The following is a 22,357-nucleotide window of genomic DNA, read 5'->3' as shown; positions in this document are numbered from 1 at the left end:
ACTTCATAAGATTTTTATCTTAGAGACTGCTGGGGAAAAATATTGTGGTGGAGAAAAGTTAGTGCTGCAATTGTTGTTTTGAAATACTTAATTTCTATTGGGAAGAAAAAAATGAAAGCAATAACTTTAAAGCAGTCCCTCAGTCTTGTTCACTGAGGCACGCTTATTAGGTGGTGAACTGTAGACACAAATACTTAGGTGGAGATTGATGAGACCTTTGACACTGTTACAGCATGGCACATGCACAAATGTCTTGAACCACAGTCAACAGGTAATGCAAAGGTGGGGTTGTAGAACAAAGGTTAAAAAAAAATCATCCAGCAAGCTTTAGAGAAAATAAGGCAGATTTCTGACTTGTCTTCATAGTTGTTGATAGTATTTTAAAACCTTTTTTTATATTACAGCCTACATTTTAATGGAAAGAATAGCTACAGGTTAAATCATTCTCAGGACTTTTTTTTTCTGCATTAGTGAATGCCATTTTGCATATGCTTGTTTAGAGTTTGTGTTAGTGTGAATTTCTAATGAGAACTAAATTTAAGGTAATTGTAAATGTAAATGTTCAGTGCAGTGGAGATCTATTTACTTTTTTCTCCCAACTTTTTAATTGGAGTAAACTTCTGAATTAACACATTCACCTTTTAATTGTTCTGTAAACTTAGTGTTGCAGGCCCACAGTGTTAGCAGAGGTAACTACCAACTCAAAGTTTTTGTTCTGCTTCTTATGGGATTTTGAAGATGTGGAAGGTTGGCAAGGGAAATGTAGATCCATAGAATAGGTTTGTTGCAAATCAACAAAACCAAACACTGTTCCCTCCCCTGTTGTCTTTTCTCTTGTCATTGCTTAATGTCTTGATTTCCTTCATATCACTGGACCATAAAATTTGCCCTGAAGAGCTCAGCACAGACAAAACCCCAGCCAAATAAAAATAAGAAAACAACCCTCCAAGTTGGTGAACCTTCAGAAATAGCTCATTGCAACAGACATCAAAATAAGAGCTCTATTAAAGAAACAAAATCACTTTAGGGATTTCATGGACACTTTGTAATCGCTGATATGTAGGTTGGTATGATGTGAGAGGAAGATCAAAAGTGGTGGTCTGATGCTAAGAAGAAAAAACGTTTCATTTCAGCCTTTACTGTCATGCCTTTCATGTAGATCTGGCAATCAGGAGGAAGACCTGTGTAAATGACGTGGATAGAGTTGGCTATATATTAAATTTGAGGTGGAAATTTTCTAGGCATTTCACTTTACATGTGTTGTGTTGTTGAAAGACATGGTTTGCTGTGGATAGGAAAAACTGCTGCTGATTTTTAGTTACCCTTAAGGCACAGAATTCTGTTAGAATTAGTGCATACTTCTAACATGTCTGTCCTTGCTGCCTGAGCAAACTCAGTATCAAAATTGAGAGTTGCATTAAAAATCAGGGGAAGCATGAAAAAAAGTATATTAACTAATAAATACACAGTTTGTCCCTTGAATTGGGATAGCTATGATAGAAATTCAGTACTTAGTGTTTGAAGCGTAATTGTGATATTTAGTAAAACTGTTTTTATATTTGTTCCATAGTAACATGGCTGAGAGGAATTGCATACTTAGTAGCACTAGAATAACTGGAAGATGCTGTTAAAAATTAGTCTTGTGTAGATGCTCTTTGAAAAATATCAAATAATTCTGGGTCATTGGAGCAGTGTTATACAGTAACTGATGGCTAAATATTTTATATTCTTTTGCAGTATACAAATTGTTGATTCAAACTCTGGTTAGAATGAAGTCAGTTTAAAAAAACCCACAAGCTTTAAAACGTACAGATGAATGACACTAGACAAATCATGAACTTAAAACAATGATTTCCAGATTACATGCTAGTTCCAGTTTATATGGTTTTTAACTTGTCATTGCTGATAAAGAAGTAAATGACATTCACAGATGCTAAGTAGGAAAAGTTCACAAATGTCGGTTTCCCAGCCATTTAGGACAAGGGAAAAACAGAAAGGGACGTGCATTAAAGGCATGTGTGTTCCTTTCCTTGAGATAAGAGGATAGCAGTGTCTGCTGTCCGTTTTGCCTTTTCTTTGTGTCTTACACTGAAGGACGAGGGGCCTTTGGAGGACATGGAGATCTGTGATAATAGTGACTCCCTGGAAGAAAATTATGATGGAGAGCATTTCCAAAACTAGTGCTTGGGGTCTTCTGTCTTCCTTCACTTCTCTTCCTATTTAGCACATACATAAATTTTGAAGGTGGGGTGATTGCAGACTATCTGTAATTAGAAACTTGGATACGAAAGTGGGCAATATTACTAAACTGGGTGCCATTCAAAGACGGAAATTTAGCATGTTGAATTGAGTGTTAGTACGTTAGATATGGGAAAATTTAGCTGTCTGCAAACATTTGAAATGTTGAAATGCCCTTGGCATAGCAGCAGCATGATTAAGAAGTAGTGTAACTTGATTGTGGGGCTAGAGGTGAGGAAACCAACAGTATTTCTCTGTTTTTGATGAGGTGAAATGCGGTTCTAGATTCACACACCTAAACTTAGGTGGGTGCATAGCAGAGCTTACAAATGAGGTATTGGAGCTCGCCATATCATTCTTCTTTCTATCTATCCATCTATCCATCTATGCAGTGCTGAGCTCTCAAGAGAGACACAGACACTGAGCTCGTATATATGTAGTCATACAAATTTAGATGCTTAATTTTGAATGGAATCCCATCTAGTGCATCACTTAAGACAAACTGCATATTCAGTCCATCTCTTGTTTTTCTTCTCCATAGAAGGAGAATTATGGTACTTTCTCTCTTTTAAGAGGTCTGTGAGATTCATCAATGAAAAGCTCAAAAGCTCCCTGAAAGTTATAAAATATATTCAGGGAGAATTTAGGATGGATGTATGGAAAGCTCTTTTTCATGGTAAAAATGTTCAGTTTTGCTGTATTTTACTAGAGGATATGAGAGAAACCTCTTCAGAGTTTAAAAAAAGGATTGAACAATGTCTTTGAGAAAATGTAATAAACATTGACAAGTAAGAGGGTCTGTATAAGGAATTGGCATTCATTTTGTGGTATTAGTGAATATATAAAGAACTTCAATATTGTAAGAACCATGAAATTCAGCTACATATTTTTAATGCGAGTGTAAATTACGGTGCTGTTTTGGGGATGTGAAAGGGCAAAAGGCAAGTTTGGGGAACAGCTGTTGCTTTGAGTTTTTGCCAGTTGCTCAAATACTTGAAAGCCCAGCTTGTCTCTTATAATAGCCATGCTCCGCTGTTGTTTGGAAAGATTATATATACTGTTTGTCATCTTTCATGTTTGTTACTGTACATCTGCTTTGTACTTGTTTGTTTGGTTTTTTTAAATCTGACTTGCCAAGGCAATGTCAAACTTCTTACATGCAGTTTAACAGCTGTTATCCAGAGGAAGATGCTCTTAGCTGACCTGGAGCAATACTCCTGCAACCGCAGGGAAAATGTGGAAAGAAAAGCAGAAATGCTTCTGTTATCTCTTCCTGTACCCCGCTTGCCTGTACAGCAATAACTGCTAGATAAGTGCCTTCTAATTTTAAACCAAAAGATGGTTATGCAAGTTGTTATGAGGGTAAAAAGAAGACAAAAGGAGGTGAGAATACAGAGGGAGCATACCTAATGTGAATTTTTAATGGGCTGATCTAAGCTAATTCAAGCTTCTGATGTCCTGTCCTTGCAGGATGTGCACGGAAATTGCACACAGTTAGGTTGGCTGTGCAGTTGCTGGTGCCTGTAGGGTTTGGCAAGCAGCGTCTGTGCTCCAGTCAGAGTTCAATCCAGCCAGATCTTGCATCTGATCCATGTCCAATGAGGCATGCGTGGATTTAGTGAGATGTTATGTGACATCTCACCCTCTTAGTTTTCTTCTTCCTGCCTTTGACTCCTGCTCCCATTTTTCTGGTCTGGTGCTAATGTCTCATATGTTTCTAGTGCAGTCAGTTATATGCAGTATAGCATCTTTCTAGATCGTTCATCTCTTGTGTCAGATGCAGCTGGTGGTTTAAAGCCAGCTGTGTTGGGCACAGGTGGCTCCACACAGGGAGTGGAGCTGGACCTATTTATCCTAGCTGCAAGTCTATGGTTCTATTGTGTACTTAGCCAGGGTAAAATATGTAAATGATCGACTAGGATTGGTCCTAATCTTCTGAACTGATAGCTTTTGAAAATAACTTCTTTGCCTTATGTTTTCCATTTATTTGGGGATAGGAGCAAAGAGAAGTTGTTACTTAACTTCTGTGTTGTCCAGCTGAGTATGATTTACCAAATGCCAATGTGTTTAATACAGTGACAGAGTATCACTAGGAAAATCTTGTCTAGTCATAAGCTAGGGCTGAAGTGTGGCTCAAAACAGGTGGAAGATGAATGTGGAAGGCAGTGGAGCTGCCATTTGCTGACTCTTCCCCGCCCTCCCCCTGCGCACCTGGTAACATATTACCCCCCAGCCTGGTTGAGCATGATGAAGTCCCTATAATTCAGAGCCTTATTCTGTCTTGATTTCTTGTTTAACCTCCTGTTACATGTATTTTGAAAAAAAACTTTAGCCTCACTTCCCATGAATTTTCATTAAGAAAGATTAACTTTGAGTTATATGTGGTGAAGAAATTGGTGGTAGTGCTTTAGTGGCAAGGACACATAGTAATAAGAGCTTCTTCTGGGTTAGTAGCTGAATGGGTCTGTGTTTGATTCAGAAAGTTGAAGGTTTTAAACTAGAAGAAACATAATTGCAATTGCAGGCTTTTTTTTTCTCTCATCAGAAGTAGTTGATGCATTGCTTCATCTGTTGCATATGTTTACTCATCAGTGTTCAGTTTACCTTCCAGAATAAGAAACTTCCCTCCCTCCCCCCCCAAGCACTGCTGTATGTTTTAGCATCCTCTTTAAATAAATGGGATGTCTTGGGTCAGTCTCTCTCCCCCCTGCTAGCTTTTGAACACACTGGACCATTCAATAAGGAATTGGTGAGAAAGTGAAAAGCTCAAACTGCAGTTGTCTGTTTTCTTCAAATTGGCTTTTATAGGTGAGGAAGAACATGATGTAGAGAAGGGACTTAAATGGTCCTGGTGAAAGGCATTTTGATTATACTCAGTATGGTAGGTGTTTCAAGAGGTAGCAGGCAATTAGCTGGGCAGTGTGCAGCCAGTTTCCAACTGGCCTCAGCACTTTGCATGGGGTGGTGGGGGAAAGTCAGGTAAACTGCAAAAGGTGAGAGTGGTGCCAGCTCTGAGAATGTTAAAAACCAGGCTTTATTCTGCTGGTCTTCTGGCCTTTTCGTATCACAATTTAAGTAAGGTGTGTAGCAAAACATATTCCTAGTAATTCTCTTAAAAGCAAACAAACCTAGCAGAATAGTTGCCTTGTTCACAGTGTGTTTTACTGATGAATTGCACATAAAAATTAATTCCAAGGAAAGACCATTTTGAGATGTCTAATCACCCACCAATATTTCAGGAATTCTGTTGTCATAGTTGTAGGGAGTCTTTATGGCTTCACTTTGTATGACAGTGCTGTTAATATTACAGAGAAGAACAAAAACTGTAGGTTGTCCGTTGAAGTAGCACTAAGGTTTGGAATCAGCCGCTTTAGCACTGATTTATGCTCCTATTAATTTACTTCTTACTAATTATGTTTATGAACGTTTTACTGCACAGTGAAATAATTCCTCATAATGATTTTTATTTCATAGTTGCAATTCCCTAGCCTGTTTACAGTGTGATGCTGCTGGGATGCTTTTTAATTATGAATTTCCAGGTCTTTACCTATTTTTGATCAAGTTCAGAAAACTGACTACATTGAATATTAAGTAATAATTTTGAATGCATCTGTTTGTAGAGGTATATGAAAGCATGGAACAGAAGCAAGCAGCTTTTTAGTGTAATATAAAAAAATATTGTTCCTCTCATACCTTTGTGGTGTTTAAAATTTAGCAGACTCATCTGGCTTTAAATTCTGATGTATTCAAATAAGCTGTCTCAAGAAAGATATAAAATATAATTCAAGACTACTGATTAGAAGTCATGAGCCTATTTCTTCCCAGTCTTTTCAGAAATCACCTTACAGTTAAATAATTTGCTTTCTGACAATTAAGTTACGTTTTCAAAAATGTTATTGAAAAGAAAATATCTTAAACCTTGGGGGGGAAAAGGTTGTTACAAAAATTACTATGCAACATTTGAAAAGGAAAAAGGTCTTTTTAGTTTACTAATGTGATTTTAATTAGAGAAAATGAAAGGTTATTTTAATTGCTGTAGTGCAATAAAAAAATTTCCATTAAGTCTTTTCCAAATGAACTTATGCCCTTTAACACTGTAACTTCTCATTCCAGAAAATTTTGGTGCCACTTGGTCTTTAAACAAAATATTACTCAAAAGCAGCACATGGACATTGAATTGTTAGTGTTCAAAAAAGCTAATCAGATTGACTCATAATTGTATTAATGGCATTTTCAATTAAACTGCTTTGGAAATTTATATGCTATCATTTCCCTTTTGGGGGAATTCTGTCCCACTAGGGCATCCTCGCTCTCAAAGGTACTCCCTGCTATTGTCTATACCATTGTGCCCTTTTGTGGTGCTCTGAGATCTCTTTTTGTACTTGTTTTCCCCATCCTAGTTTCTTCTATTTTTTTCCAGCAAAACCAGTTCTGACAGCCTTTGTTTTCTCAGATAAATGTCTTCTTGCATCTGGCATGCTCCCAAAATCTGTTCAATACATGTTCTTAACCTCATGCGGATTGTCATTCAGTACCACCTGTGGAAAACTGTCATCTTCGTTACTTTGCAGCTTCTTCCTTATTCCCACCCAGCCTGCTTCTGTGAGGCCCTTGCTCTTATCTTAAAATCAGATGAGTTTATAATTTTGACTGAAAACTGTCGGAGCAAGAGTAGGTCAGTGTCTGACATAGTCAGGAGGCTGTAATGCATGGACAGTCGGTCGGTGGTCAGTTTGCCAAGGCAGTGAGCCAGCTTGCTTCAGACGGTGGTCTTTCCTGCCACTCCTCTGAGGACTGCCAGTTTTTTATACATGCAAATGTGCACTAAAGTCCAGTGATTCTGGTATTGGAGCACAGGTCTGTGGAGACAGTAAATATTACACTTTTTGCCTGGATTTGGTGTACATTATCTGCATGGACTATATCCTCTGTATCTGCAGTGCTGTTGTGCACTCAAGCCAGAACATGACAACTCCAGTGGCTTGGTAGGAATTGTACAATATCTTAGGGCAGGAGGGCTGAAGCAACTGCTTTAAAAGAAGGAAGGTGAAGTATATTTTGTAGAAGAAACTGAATGCATGCCACACAGATTCATAGCTCTTATTTTCATTGTTGGAAATATAAAATATAATACATATTTTTCTGTAAATTCCAGGTTGTGAGCCATGCCTTTGGTGAAAAGGAACATTGAACCACGGCATCTCTGCCGAGGAGCTCTGCCAGAGGGAATTACTAGTGAACTGGAATGTGTAACGAATAGTACCCTTGCTGCTATCATACGCCAGCTAAGCAGCTTAAGTAAGTATCTGTAACTTCCTGCAGGTATTTGATTCCTGGTGAAAAACTGAATAAATTAAAAGCTTTGAGATGGATTGTTTTAAATAGCAAAGTTATGATACAGAACATTGCCACTTATGTAATATAATAATATAATGCTACTTCACTGCTTTTATGCTCTTCTATAATTTGAAGTTTATATGAGCAGAGTCTAAGATTCACAAGTGTTAAAAAAAAAACCAAACCAAAAACCACAAAAACAACCAAAAACCCCCCCCAAAACTCCCCCATCAACCTGCCCCAAATACCAACACCACGAGAATCCCCCAAAATCAACCAAAAAACTATGGCATAGAAACCCAGGAATTTTTCTAAGATGAGAGAAATTAGTGTAAGAAACAAGACTAGCCCTTGAATTATTCTTGGCTTTCAATTGTGCAAGATGAGGCCAGCAAACTCTTCTCCCTCTTGGCATGAAATGACCCATTTGACTGAAATTTCAGTTCGTCTTAATGTGCTTATATTTCTTAAGCCTTTTCTTTGTACGTGTGTGATCAATTCATATGAATGAAATTAAGCACATCTAAAGAATGGCATTCCCTGAATAAACCTGTAGGCTACTGTTGAGGCGAGCTAGCGTCAGCTCCATGCAGAGCAGCCTACACAGTACACCTGTCGGTTGACATCACCACTAGCAATTCTAGAAGCATGCATGGGGTGCTTGCAAGAATAATATTTCTTGATGAATGAGAAAAGAGATTTCTTCAGAGGGCTTAACAATCTAACAATCAGCAGCTGTTGTTTGTGCTGATAACTCTGGTCCTAGAAAATAAATTATCACTTCATCAGTTTCTTCACTTTGTAAATGGAAATGGTTTAAGAATGTAAGAAAGTCTGTATGGAGTTTAGATTACGGGTCCCACTAAGTCTGGTGTCCAATTTGTGATGGTAGGAAATAGCCTATGCTTAGGGAAAGAGCACAAGAAACATAGCATGTTCCCCTTTCTAGTAGTCAGTGATTTAGGGATTTTCTGAGCTGGAGGTCCATCTGAATCATCCTGTGTAATGAGCATTTGTAAACTTGTCATCTGTGGAATTGCTTGGATGGGTTCAAATAAGGAATGTACTTTTTTTCTTGGCCCATGACCTATGGCAGAATGTCCCACCATAGAAGTTGATCTGTATTCCTTTTGATATCTTCTGGTTCTTGAGTTATGAAAAATAATGGAAGGTGATTTCATCTCATGTATTTCTGTAATCTGTGATTTTATTAAATTGTTATTGTATTCTCCTAGTAATATCTTTTGCAGCTTGGAGTGTTCTGATCTCTTAGCAGGTTTTTCTTTATAGAAAACATTTTGTATTTCTGATCGTTGTTATTTCTAATTTGGATATGTAAGTTAGAGTATGTTGGGGTCTTTTTAAGGTGGAGTGTTGAGGATTGAGATCGTAATCAAACCAGACTTCTTCTGTTTTATCATTAGTTCCCTAAGAATTTAACAGCAATCAAAATTTTATAAATGTTGAGTTGATATTTTTTGAGAAGTTTCCAAGTGATTCTCCGATCTTGAGCAGTAGCTGCCAATTTAATGTCTAATGTTATTTATAGTTAATTTGTTTGCATTGTCACTGAGTTTCACTTACCGTTTTATCAGGCAGTTGCTCAGTATTGACATCCTTAAGTTTCAGAAAATTGAGAAGAATGGCTGATGTCTCCTAATTATATTCAAGGATCTCTGATAAGACCTCATTTTCTCTAGTCTGACTTGCTAGGAATGTCTAGCTTTCACTTCTCCTGATTTGGTCTTGGCGCTAATCTGCCTATTACATTGTGGTGTTCAGATCCTCTTATGATTGTTGCTGAGGAACTGGCTACTTACACAATCCATATCCTGCATGAAAAATGCGGATTTCTCAGGTCATCAGAAGTCTCTGTAGACAGCCCTAAAGTATGATTAGTGTCAAGTTAAAGATCAATGCAAATAAGTGGTGCCCTTTGTTTTAACAGATGAATACATGGAATTTAATGAGTGAAGTCTACCACCAGGCTTGTCCACAGTCTAAAATCTGTCATGTTTGCAGAGGGTTTTTTCTGCAGACAGTGTTTGTTTTGCCTGTGTTTCAAGCCAAGTGGGAGCAAGGAAATGATCATTGAAAAATGCTGTGCTGGAGCTGATGCAGTATGTCCTGCTGACAGCATCAGAGCTTGCTGGTGTTCCCACAGCTTGAAGCATAGGGAGAGCAAGTACAGGTCTATCTTGCAGTCACACTGTTTTTTAATGTTGCACTGTGAGTTCAGCATGGATTTTAAAAACTGGCAGATCAGTGCTCTTGCGTACAAATTTGGCTTGCTTCTGCCTCTGCTCTTTTCAGGAGGCATGAACAAGTTCCTATGCAAAGGGAATGTGCTCTCAGTGGAGGGTTTTTTTCTATTATGTCTTCAGGTTTGGGTTTGTTTTGCAGCCAGCTGGCTTGGAGCACAGGCAGAGTGAGCAGTGTTCTGGATGAAACTCTGCTCTTTTATATAGGGCAAAAAGCTCCACTAGGGGATTCACCTCCATTTGGGAGGAAAGAATCTACTGGGGGGAGGACTGGGAGCATTTGCAGCCTGTACCTGTAAGTGTCATGATGCTTTAACTGGTAAACACAGTCATGGAACAGAGGCTTTGAGGAAAGCTTCCACAAAATACTCCCATAGTTTTGGCAGCAAAGCTTCGTCGGATGGCTGCAGGACTCTAGCCAGTGAAAAAAGCTGCTCTCTGCAACAGGATCTGTTGCACTATGGTTTTGTTTGAGTGTTGCATATGTGTATATATGGTGAAGAAATAATAAACTACACCTGATTGTTGTTGAAGACTATTAAAAACTGTGTATGTACACCTTTATAGAGCTTTTCTTAATTAGATTTCAGCCTGTACACTAATATATTTTTCGTGTTTCAAGCTGCATTACCACTTAACTTCTTTCCTTTCTGTGAGTCTTTAAATATTTTTTATTTTTGTGTCTGTGGCTTCTCCATTCATTCAGATACTACATGTCAGGCTGAAGTCTTATTTCTACATGGGTATAAACAATCTGTGCATGGGAATAGAGCTACTTTCTTTGACCCATATGCAAGTGATACTGAATGTTTTTTGCTGTGCAATGTGAGGTGGAGAAAGTGTGATCTATGGGGGCTTGGAAGACTCTTCCTTTCACGTGGAGAGCAACTTCCACCAATTTTCCTCCTAGTATTTTCTTGGGTAGATTGGCTGAGAGTTTCACTAACTTGCATGGAGGCCTGAGCTCACTGCATCCAGCTTTGTGTGACTGCCCTTTACCACTGCTAATTCAGGTTGAGTTGGGAAGTTAGCTTTTTTTAGCATTGGGTATTGCTCTGGAGGTATTTGAGGAGGCAGATAAGAATCAAGACCTGGTCAATAACAGGCTACCACTTTCGCTTATTTAAAAAAAAAAAGATGGGGGGGACAGGGAAGCATGATTCTGATGCTAATTAATCCAATTACAAATGGGTGAGTGGAATGGCTGTTTTCTGCTCCATGTTGTGATAAAATGGTCATGTCCTGGGTGAATTTCAACTCTAGAAAACACCATCTAGTTCTGTGGGACGTTTCAGTCCTTATGTAGGACCCTGAGGAGCACACTGATGTGGTGCTTGGCTCCCTTTGGGGCAGCCCTAGTGTAACCCTTCTTCCAGTATCTTTTGAGAACTGACACCTGAATGACAGATGATGTCATTGTTTACCTTTTTGTCTTTGATAGTACATGTTCATGGTGTGAAAAATTGTAGCCCTCTTAATGCACTGTAAGTCTTTCTATTAACTTGAATGTGTCTTTCCATGTCCTTGTGCTGTGGAACAAGGAATGCAAAGGAAAGCTGTACTTTTTAGGCTCAAATATGTGAAAGGAAGCTAGCCAAAGTAATAAACACTGGGTTTCCAGTCTTCAGGCAAGCCAGCATCGTTGTTGGATTCCTCTTCTGTTACAGCACTGAGTGTTTTGGCTGCTGACAAAAGATACCTCTGGGACAACTTACTGAATGTGTTAATGCACACCTTTTTGTGCAGTATGTGAAAATCAATTGTAATTAATTCAGGTGGTGTCTAGCCTCTGCTAGAGATGTTATAAGCTGATGTGGCAAGATGGTGTTTCATGTAATTATTGTAGAACTTGGGTAGAGGTATTATGACTTCAGTTATTTGTGAACTACTGATCTCCAGAAGTGTCTCACAATGCTTCAAAATTTATTTGAAAACAATCAAATACACAGCTCTGTGAAGATGACCTGTGGAAATGCTAGCAAGAGACACTTCTGTTAATTGACATTGAAACCTATGGAGAGCAGGGATTTGGTGAGGTGGTGTCATGCCTCAGTTTCCCCATAACTACTTCTGTGGTTGGAGGGAGCCTTAGAAATAGACTGCATAATTTCTTTGTTGTTTTTTTAAATTAATATTTAGGTTGCCTATATGTTGGGAAGCACTTCATGTTTCTAACTGACTCTTATAGTACCAAAATCAGCTCTTAAGTTGAAAGACCCGTGCTTGTAACTTCAGATAGTTTTTTCTGCTTGTTTCTGTTTTGTTAAAAATCTAATTTAAAAGATGGTAATATAGAAAACACTAGAGAAGTATTACTTTATTTCTAAAACTTACTGCATCATGTTAAGCAGAATAGCATGTTCCAATATTGCTTTACCATGTCACTGTTTTTACTGTCAGGAGATTGACAACCTGTCTTTCACTTGTTTTAGAGTATCAAGGGCTTTAAAAAACATAGAATTCAATATTAAAAGTATGTTCCCACAAATCAACTTTATGACTTATTTTGCCTTCTGAAAGATAACTGACAAGCACCTGTCTGCTTGACTTCTCTAGGAGTGATGTGTTTAATCCTAGAATGTGGCAGTCTTCCCTCAGCAGGCTGATCTCAATACATTAACATAAACTATCAGCTATTAAAATTTATTAACATTTTGAGCTCTGGTGGCTAAAGAATGTAATACCTGCTTTATTTAGCTGAAGAGCTGAAAAGCTTATTTGTTCTATAGCTTGGAATAAACTCTTCATTTGCAGCTAAATCAAATGGAGATTATAATTGAATCTCAGCTAGCTGCTGGGAAGCACTTAGAGGAAGCTTTTAGTGTGAAGGTGGTTGAAGACTGACATGGGTTGCCTGGAGAAGTTGTGGAGCCTCCATCCTTGGAAGTATTCAACACCCAACAGGATACAATCCTGGGCAGCCTGCTCTGTTGGACTGTGCTTTGAACAGGGAGTTGGACTAGATGATTTTCAGCCTCAGCTATTCAGTGCTTTGGTGACATCTGTTTTGGAGGGGGAGAAGATTAGCAGCAGGTAGGCAGCGCACCTTGGCTATCCACCTTCCACATAGGTACCAAGTAGAGCTTGGAAACACCAAAATACGTAACATTTTGCATTAGTTATTGGCTGATCTTACATTTAGTGAAGAAATCTATTACTGGTAAAGTCCTCCACTGAAAGCAAGGCCATCAAATTAATTTTTTTCACTTGTAATTCACAAACAGTGCATTCAGATATTTTACTGTTGTTGTTCTCTTCCCCCAAAGTAAATGATCCAAGAAAGGGGCAGATCCTGTTGACTTCCTAAGTGTGGCTATTTTTTACTTTGAATTATGCTCTCCGGATGTTCACGGGGTCAGATCTTGACTGAAATTTTCATTACGTCTATACTTTTCTTTGTAAAATTAAGGTTGGTTATAGGACCCAACTTAAAATGTCAACAATTACTGTTTTTTTGGATGTTATTGTCATTTAGGTGGTTAATACATATTCCGTATTGTTCCAACAGTTAGACAAAGTTTCACTTTGCCCCTTCCCTCCAGTTTTGCTCTTTGGACTTGCCTTGATAGACATCATAACAAGCTGAGTTTAATTCAGAAGTAGGGTTTTAAAATCTATTTTTGTTGAAAACGCATGGTTAAATGCAAGAGGCAGGATTTTGCTTTTTGCATGGGGAACTGATGGGGTGTGGATGTCTTGAGAGGGGTGTCAGGTGCAGAAATTGTGGATGGGGAGATGTTAAATGAAGCAACAGTATCTGTCACTCAGGTGAGTGGCAGTGATCATTTCGGGTGGAACCTGAAATTTGTAGGGGAAGTTCTGGGACAGAATTGTTAAATTGGAGATTCTGTTCCAGAGTGGTTGAGAAGTTGGGACTGGGCAGAAGAGTCAAACTGTGGGTGAAGATGCCTAGTACTCTGGGAGAAGGGAGGCCTAGGCAAGGAATGAGCATGCACAAGGACCTGTGGGCCAAGAGGGGGTTGTGCTTATTGGTGGCACTCCTGTCCACTGTAGCTCTTTTAGGGTAGGGTCTGAGGCTGCAGATCCGAACTGGACTATCCACTTTCATAGTGATTGAGAAAATATGGTAGCTGAATGGGAGGCTGAAAAGGTTGTAGGTTCCTCTTTTGTGCTATATCAAGTCCAGACTGGCCATGGGTAAATGTGGTCAGTGCTGTCTTAGAGTCTCAAATGACTGCAGTGACAGAGCAACATGTGTACAGTGGGCATTTGTAGAGGTAAGTGGGCTGACTTGCATGAGGATCCTGGGTTTTATCTGTTTCACCTTGCCTTCATTTTGATGTTGGCTAGTGCTCATGCTTGTAATTAAGCCTTTATGACTATGGATTGCAAAATTTTAGATTTCAGAATTTACTTCAGAAACTTTTATGGATGGCAGTAACTTTGGGCCTTTATTTTCATCACAGAGGCGGGTTTTAGTGATCATTTTGTGTGTCAGCTGGCAGTAGTTCAGCTGCATAAACAGTAGAATTTGAAAGTCACCCTGTTTAAGTAGAAGACTAACAGACTTCAGGCAGCATTTATTGGTGTGTTTTGATATTTTTGTACAAATCTGTTGCTCAAAATTTTGCTGAATGACAAGCTGCACTTTTATTAATCGTACAACTGCTGTGTTTTATTATAACTTCATGATATTGAAGCCATTTGTCTTGTTTTGTAAGCCTTTAGCAAAGGGATTTCCCTGTCCATTTTCTTCCACAGGCAAACATGCTGAAGACATATTTGGTGAATTGTTTAATGAGGCCAACAGCTTCTACATCAGAGCAAATTCCCTTCAAGACAGAATTGATCGCCTTGCTGTTAAAGTTACCCAGCTGGATTCAACGGTAGAAGAGGGTAAGTAATTGCATGAAAGCATTGAGCCAGAAGTGATGTTGACAGGACCACAGCATTTAATTACACAACAATCTCTAGCTTTTCAAAGTAATCCTGAACTGATACTTCATCTTACTTTCCCAGTAAGGCAAGCTGGGAAAAAATCATGTTAGCAGAGCAAAAAAAAAATATTCTCGAGTCATATAACTGTCTTCGTTTTTGACTTACTGTTACTTCAAGAAGCTTCAGTAGTAATGGAGCCATTAAGCTGCCTTTTTCACAGGGAAGACTTTTAATTTGTGAGTGTAATAAATCCAAAGTGAATAAATCTAGACCTTACTGGAAATAAGTCAGAATATGGGAAAAAGTTTGAGACAGTAGATCTGTTTATTTATTTCAGGGTATGGTGGTCACAAACTGTATTGCTAGTTTCTGTTTTGCAGTCATCTAAGATCCTTTAATACTCTTCACTTAAATGTGGCACTGTGTATTTGCATCAACTAGGTGAAATTCTCTAGGGGATTCTAGTCACTAGTAATTTCCTTTAAAATGCTGTTATATCCTCACTTATGTGTTCGGTCATTCACTTCATAAACACACCATAAAAACAGAGGATTTAAGTAACATCATTGCATTGTTTGTAAAGCACTTATTCGGGTAAGTAAAACATGTTTCTTTGTTTAGCTCTATCTAATGTACATGTTTGTTTACATGTGCAGTTATATGTCTGAGCCAGTCACTGCATGTGCTCCCTGTTTAGATAATTCCTGACAGCAGAATGTAAAAGCTTGTTACATCAGGACAATACCATGTGGTTATATGGTTTATATATTATGTTTAATATTTATATAGTTTCTATATTATATTTACTACTACTACTATTAGTATTAATATTAAATGTTTCTGTTGATATTTAATAGTGTAATATTTAGCCTTCTGTTTTTAGCTTGCTACTCTCTGAACATTATTACATGTCTGATTTTTTTTCTGGGTTTGGAAGATGTTGACTGGTAGAGTACCACAGTTGATACTAGCACCTTTTGCTGTCTTAGAGGTCAAGAGCTATATGGGAATATAAACTAAGCTATTATGGGGTCACTATTCAGCTTAGTTTTGAAGCATGTTGTGTGGTGGTAATATGAGCAAACTAGGTGACATTCATACACTGTACTTGCTCCATATGGAAGTGGATAATATCAGTCTTCATGACTTTCAAGTCCACCATTTTTGGAAATGCAGTCCTAATCAGAGGTTGCTTTTGCTGTTGTTTTTTATTTAATGCCTCATTTGAATTATGCAATACCTCCTGGCTAGTTTCCAGAGTTTGGAGAGTAATTAAAAGCAGCCTATTGGAAGGGGAAACTAGTGTATAGACTGAGAATTTAATCAGTTTTTGTTTTAAATTGACAGCAGTTATTACTCTTGGTAATTGTCTTTCACATCAATAAGCTGTGTGTACAAACTGCTGTCACTTTAGTGTCAGTAAGAAATTAGCTATTTCACTGTAGATGTTGAAGTCTCTATAATAATTCATTGTACTGTCACTAATACTAAATATATTTCTGGGTAGCTTAGGCATTTAAGTAATATGTCAATTGCTAGGTTGAATTAAAAAACCCTTTAGATTTAACGGCATCAGTGGTTTCTTACATTCTTAGGTAAAATTAATATATAGTGTATGTATAAAAATATTTTATTTAGCTAATAGTAAAGTTGGAAAAAACCCCTTTTAAAAATAATGTTAGGTTTTCAAAAGCATATAAATAACTTACACTAAAAGGCCCCAGAAGAATGGGATTTGTGCTCTTTGAATGCCTGCCTTCAAACAAGAATGTAACAATTCAGAGATATACACCTGAAAAAGCTGCCTGAAATACCTTACTGGTTTACGTATAGGCAGGTTTAAATAGAAAGTAGTTTCTCAAAAATGGAATTTCGATACTTCGGATGATGTGGATGGGGAATGATGATTTGGAATTAAATTTTCTATTTGTAATTTTTTGTAATTTTAAAAGCTACAGAGGAGTCTAAGTGGTCTTGGAGTGAGAGGCAAGACCTCAGCACAGATAACAAATAGTTGGGTAGAGAAGTCTGAGTGGGATTTGGTTTCCCTCGTGACAAAGGATAACAGTGTACCGTACAGGGTCTATATGAAACTTCATGCCTTTCTGGTTTTGCAGGTCATCAATATGTTAAATTTTTGCCCTGCACTGTGAAATTCTCACGGTTTGTTCTTGAGACTTAAGAAATTGAATGAATGGGCAAGAAATATTAGAAGAGATGTTAATGACAATAAAAAGAAAACAAGCCAGTGCATTTTGTTTGCAGTGTTTTACACTGTTGTAAAACAGTGGGATTGATTCAAGAAATAGTGTCATTGTAGAAAAGCCAGTGAAGACTTGAGTGCTCTGTACAACTCCAATCAAAAACCTGTGTTTCAGGTAGCCTAAAATTGGAAGATCATGTGGAGAGCTTACTGCCACTTTTACATTGTGATCAGCGTTATCTGGATCTTTTTAGCAATGGTCACTCCATCTCAGGAAAATTTGTATTAAGATCAAGGGACACTCAATTATATGGGAAGATTTTGGAGTTAAAAGATGGTAAAGATGTAGAACTGTCACAGGAGGTTGTGGAGGCCATAATTTAATTAAACTCTGAATGGGGTTGGATGTTTATGGGTACCACATGTAATTATAAAACATGCTGTGTCAGAGGAGTACCAGAACTTGTGTTTCAGGCTTGAAGTCTGTCTTTCTGCTATTAGAAGTCCAGGTTAAACCTCATAAAAAAGGGGAGATAATTGGACATCTGCATGTGACAAGATTTTTGCATTATCTTCCAAGGCACGGTCCATAGTCCCATTATTTTAAGCGAGGTTCTGGACCAAGTGGGATTTAAATCTGATTTATTATGGTAATTCTTGTATGCCTTTGTGCTTAAATGTCATGGTTATCCACTAAAGAAAAACCTTTCCGTTTTCATTCTGTATTTTGCTGAAAATATTTTAAATAGCTAGTGTAAAATGGACTTTGTTTATCCACTTATGTTAATTTCAGACCTGTGACATACGTATTCTTGTTTTTAACAGTATCATTACAGGATATCAACATGAAGAAAGCATTCAAGAGCTCAACAATTCAAGATCAGCAGGTAGTTTCAAAGAACAGCATTCCTAACCCAGTGGCTGATATTTATAATCAGAGTGACAAACCTCCACCTCTGAATATTCTTTCACCTTATAGGTACGGAAATATTCATTGTTTATGCTCTTGTGCTTTGTCCTTTATCTCCTAGTTGTACGCAGAGAATAATTATAGCAGAAGGGAAAAGCTGTATTCGTTCTTGAGGTTTGTTTTTCTGGGGACTTCGCTGTTCGTGGAAACAAAATTGCTATTGCTACACTTAAAATCATAAGTTGTACCAGAAAAAAGCCATCATATGTCAGCATAAGTGTTACACGGCAGCACAGGATCGGAGAGCAAGGGCCACTGATTATGTAAAAAGTGAAAAGAAAATTAATAGCATACCAAACTGCTTTCTTTGGTTTATTTATCAGGAAAGATGGATTTGTTCCTTTAGCTGTCCCCCTATTCTCCCTCTTCCCCCCAAAATATACACACCTGTGCACACACCATCTTTACCTTTTCTTTTCCTAGTTACTTACTGGTGAATAAAAAAGCAACAAGCAGGACTTTGTTTCTTGTTTTCTTTTACTGTTTCCTTTAAGTTTATTGTAGTTCATGAATGTCTGAAGGGTTGTGGACAACGTGTTATTACTGTGTCCTTCAACTTTTGAGAGGTACTAGATTGCAAGGTGTCTGTGTAATGGTGGAACTCAATCTGCAGTAAATTATTTGAAATTTAAGGAATGACTTAGCAAAGCATTTGCAATGTATTTTGTTTTTAAGAGCTTTTACTTGGAAGGTAAAATTGTTACACTTACAGGACCTGGATTTTGCTGCTGTTAGACAATGGTGGTGTTTGTTTATAGGCGTCCAGTTAGTAAGAGTTGTTATTGATCAGCTGTTCTGCACAGCTATGTCCTAATAACGTATCTGGATGACAGTGTCAGTGACCTTTATTGTTATTCCTGTTTTGTTAGGGACATGTTAGTGAAATTTACTTGAATTATATTTCTTGCTAAGTTTTTTTACATCTGCTGAATTGAAATTATTTGTATTTGCCTTGGACAAAGCTTAAATGAACTTCAGTTGTAGTCTGACTGAAGCTGGAGGGGTGGAAGAGTAGCCCCAGTACCCCCTTCTGTAGGTTAGACATTTGTAATGAGGACCCACAAATAAAATATGGGTTTTATGGTTGTATGACCAGGCAGTATACCAGATCTGTTCTCTGTACGCTGCTCCAGTGGTTGTAAGGTTTTTGTGTGCTGGATCTCCATTGCTCTAGATCTTGCCTGGTAGAAATTAGTAACTCCCCCTATACCTGTTGCTTTCCAGGAGTTTAGGATATTAGAAGATTCCCTGTTTCCAGGCCATGGGGTTAAATTAGGATTTGATAGCATACCTTTTCTGTGGCTTCTTAGTCTTCAGTGTCCTTGGCTCCTACTGCCAATTGGAGCTGTCAAGCCCAGATTAGCGCTCTCTCAACCTCCCGGTCTCTGGTAGGATTCAGCCCTCCAGTTGTCACCCCTTTCCTAGCCTTTCCCCTAGTTGGAAGAGTTCCACTGAGAATAGCTGCTGTCTCGTGCTTCCTGTCATAAGGGTGAAGGTCCTCAGACCTACGTTGTTCCTAAATTCAGATCTTAAGACCTGTCTGGATTGAGCCAAATACTCCTTTTCCAGTTCTTTTGAGGCAGTTCCATTCTTATGCTTCTGTTCCCTACACATCCTGTCTTGGCACTGGTGGTCTGGCAGCACCAGTGAATTTCACTCTGGTGAGCCAGCTGATGCAGGAGCCTAGTCAGCTCCTGCTGAGCTCTGCTGAGGCATAGCCTGGGAGCATGCCTTCCAAAAGGCTGTGGATTCCACCCCTTTCCCCTGAAGTTTTTGGCATGAATCAAGCCAATTGTAAGCTGAAACTACAAAGAGTGGCATTAGCATGCTGTGATCCTATAAGGCAAAGATGATGAAGCTTGGATGAGTGTCAAAGGTGAGTTTTGTTGATTTGAAAAATACTAATTCATATTTTCTTACCATTTCTTCTTCTGTATTTCCAGGGATGATAAGAAAGATGGATTGAAATTCTATACTGATCCTTCCTATTTTTTTGATCTTTGGAAAGAAAAAATGTTACAAGATACTGAAGATAAGCGAAAAGAGAAGAGGAGACAAAAGGTAAAACCAGAAACATAATAGCAAATGTATGTATTACAATTTGTGTATGTGTATTCAGGCATAAAAATTGCTAGGTCATACTTAGCTTTTGTGCATGGAAAGACTACTTCTCTTTATACATGGCTGTAGATTCAGTTGGTTCAATTTTTGTAGCTCATACTGTCTATTTTAAGAAGTTGGCAAATTGAATTTTAGGACTGCTGTGGTCATCTAAGATCCTTTCTTTAATCTGTTGCCAGTATCTGTTTATTAGTACTCAGCAAAATAGCCCTGTTGTGCTTCAGAAAAAGACACTGTGATTTGGGCGGAGGGGGAAAGGAGTTTGAATTACAGCTTCCTTTCTTTTCATACTACTTTTATCCAGCAACGTCAACTCCTGTAGCAAAACATGAGCTTATTCAGAAGTAAATACTTCAGGTTTTTTAATTCCTTGATAGTAACTCTTCACTTTTCTACACCTGTTACAAGTCTGTAAGATGATAATGCACAGCAAAATTATTCTGTGGTTCAGCAGCAAGAGAAGATTAATTTTAGGAGTAATTTTGTGTTTGCTTTAAACTTAGATGGAACAAAGAATAAAAAGTTTTTTTCATAGGAAAGTGTCTTCAGGCTTTCTGGAATATCTTCAGCTGTTTCATCCAAGAAGTGTATTCTGATTCAATTAAGATTTTCTTAATGGATTTTAGTTTTGAATGAAGAAATTAGTTGCGACTTCTGCAGTTTCTTTGTCAATTTTTTAATCAAATCTGAGGGCTTTAAGATTTTTTAAGACAATTCTGAAAAAAAAGAAAGTGAAGAAGGAAAGTTGAAGCAATGCCTGCCTATCTTATCTGGCAAAAAGTGCCCTTTTAGACAGGCTCAGTGAGAGATAAGGGATTTAAAATAAAAGGAATCTAAACAAGATGCATAGACTGCTCAGAGGAAATAGAAGGAAGCTGCTTGGTTTTCAGTACACATACATGTGTGTATGTTCATATGCATATATGTATCATAATTCTAGCATACCTATACATATGTATATATAAGCAGGTATCGTAATGTATCAGCATATATATGTATTATACACCAGTGTATATACATAATGTCTAACTGACCATGACAACATCCGAATGTATATCTGTGCATATTCATCATGTGTAATGCATGTGTTTATATATGCTAATAAATATGGTATCTGCTTAGAAATCAAATTGTAGGGCATGACTGGGAAGCTTTACTGCTCTGTTTTTATAAAATTCTGAAGTTCCTTGTTCCTGTTGCTAGACAAAACTTTCTGACTATAATATCTTTAAACAAAACAGGAAGACTTGGTTTAACTAAAACATTTTGTGAATTCATGTTTTCAAAAGTTCTGGAAGAAATTAATCAGGTCTTCCTGTTAGGAGTATGAGTCAATGTTTTCTGTTCTGAAAGGTATCTCGGTATTGAAATATTAAAAATAGGTGAAAAAGCTGAGTAAACATTTTCAGAAGAAGTTACTGAAAAGCAAAGTATTGGAAAATAGTCACTTGGTTATTTGGATAATTGTATACAAATGTATAGGCAAGATTGTAATCACACTGTATTCTCAGTATAGTAAGGCACAGAGCTGATGAAAAGACTGGAAACAATTAAAGAAGCTTTCATTCTCTAGTTTAGTTGTGGGTTTTTTATATTTCATTCAGTATTTCGTTATTAAAAAGTATATAGGGATAATTGCACCCTTTGCGTATTTCCTCCCACCTTTTTCCCTTCAAATCTAATCTTTTCACTAGAGAGAGGGATAAAAAGAAAATATCAACTGCTAAATTTTTTGTTCTGATTTAATATTAAAGAGAGAAAAAAAGGAAAAAATACAAAAGCTTTTAAAATAAATTATAAGAAAATGTGTTTGATAGCTTTAGAGAGATTTTCACAAAACCACTTTATAGACTGTGTTTTAGGTAACACATCTCACTTATTTCCATCCATGGTATATTTTTTGTAGATGTTAATTGTCTTACTACAGTCCACAAACCAGGCATAAAATATGCTCAGTTCCAATCACGTACGGTTATAGCCATACTTCATAGAAATACCCGTTGATAAATTGTACCTGAAGTGTTATATAATTTGATGAAATATGTAACAAGACCAACTAAGAAGAAAGTGTAGGTCTGAGTCTGCATGGATAGGTGTCACTTTCTGACAGGAAGAAATCTGGTTTTTAGCTTTCCAGAAGCTGGTGTGCAAATGAGCTTTTTATCATCTGGAACCTTTAGAGAGCTGGAAGGTTTAGGTGGGATGTCTCACAGGCACCATTTGTTCCACAGGATGCTTAACAGACTCTCATTTTCTTTTGGTCTGGTCCTTATGGTAGCAGTGACCAGGAATGAATCCAGAGCATCTATTAACAATTTTGTGGCTGAA

General features: G+C 37.7%; 1 protein-coding gene across 3 annotated transcripts in view; it reads left to right on the top strand.

Moving 5' to 3' along the window:
- WASF3 (WASP family member 3) overlaps positions 1-22,357 on the top strand; it is a 76,824-nt gene that overhangs the window by 41,313 nt on the left and 13,154 nt on the right. For all 3 annotated transcript variants that reach the window (XM_064441111.1, XM_064441110.1, XM_064441113.1), the window contains 4 exons: positions 7,394-7,536; positions 14,559-14,693; positions 17,764-17,917; positions 19,852-19,969. In XM_064441111.1, the coding sequence (XP_064297181.1) occupies positions 7,404-7,536; positions 14,559-14,693; positions 17,764-17,917; positions 19,852-19,969 (540 nt within the window). In that variant the 5' untranslated portion in view covers positions 7,394-7,403. The remainder of the gene's footprint in view (positions 1-7,393; positions 7,537-14,558; positions 14,694-17,763; positions 17,918-19,851; positions 19,970-22,357) is intronic.

The sequence above is a fragment of the Phalacrocorax carbo genome, chromosome 1 (assembly GCF_963921805.1).
Source record: "Phalacrocorax carbo chromosome 1, bPhaCar2.1, whole genome shotgun sequence".
In the NCBI taxonomy this organism is placed as follows: domain Eukaryota; kingdom Metazoa; phylum Chordata; class Aves; order Suliformes; family Phalacrocoracidae; genus Phalacrocorax; species Phalacrocorax carbo.
The sequence above is the reverse complement of the archived record's forward strand: the minus strand, read 5'-3'. Positions and strand labels throughout refer to the sequence as shown.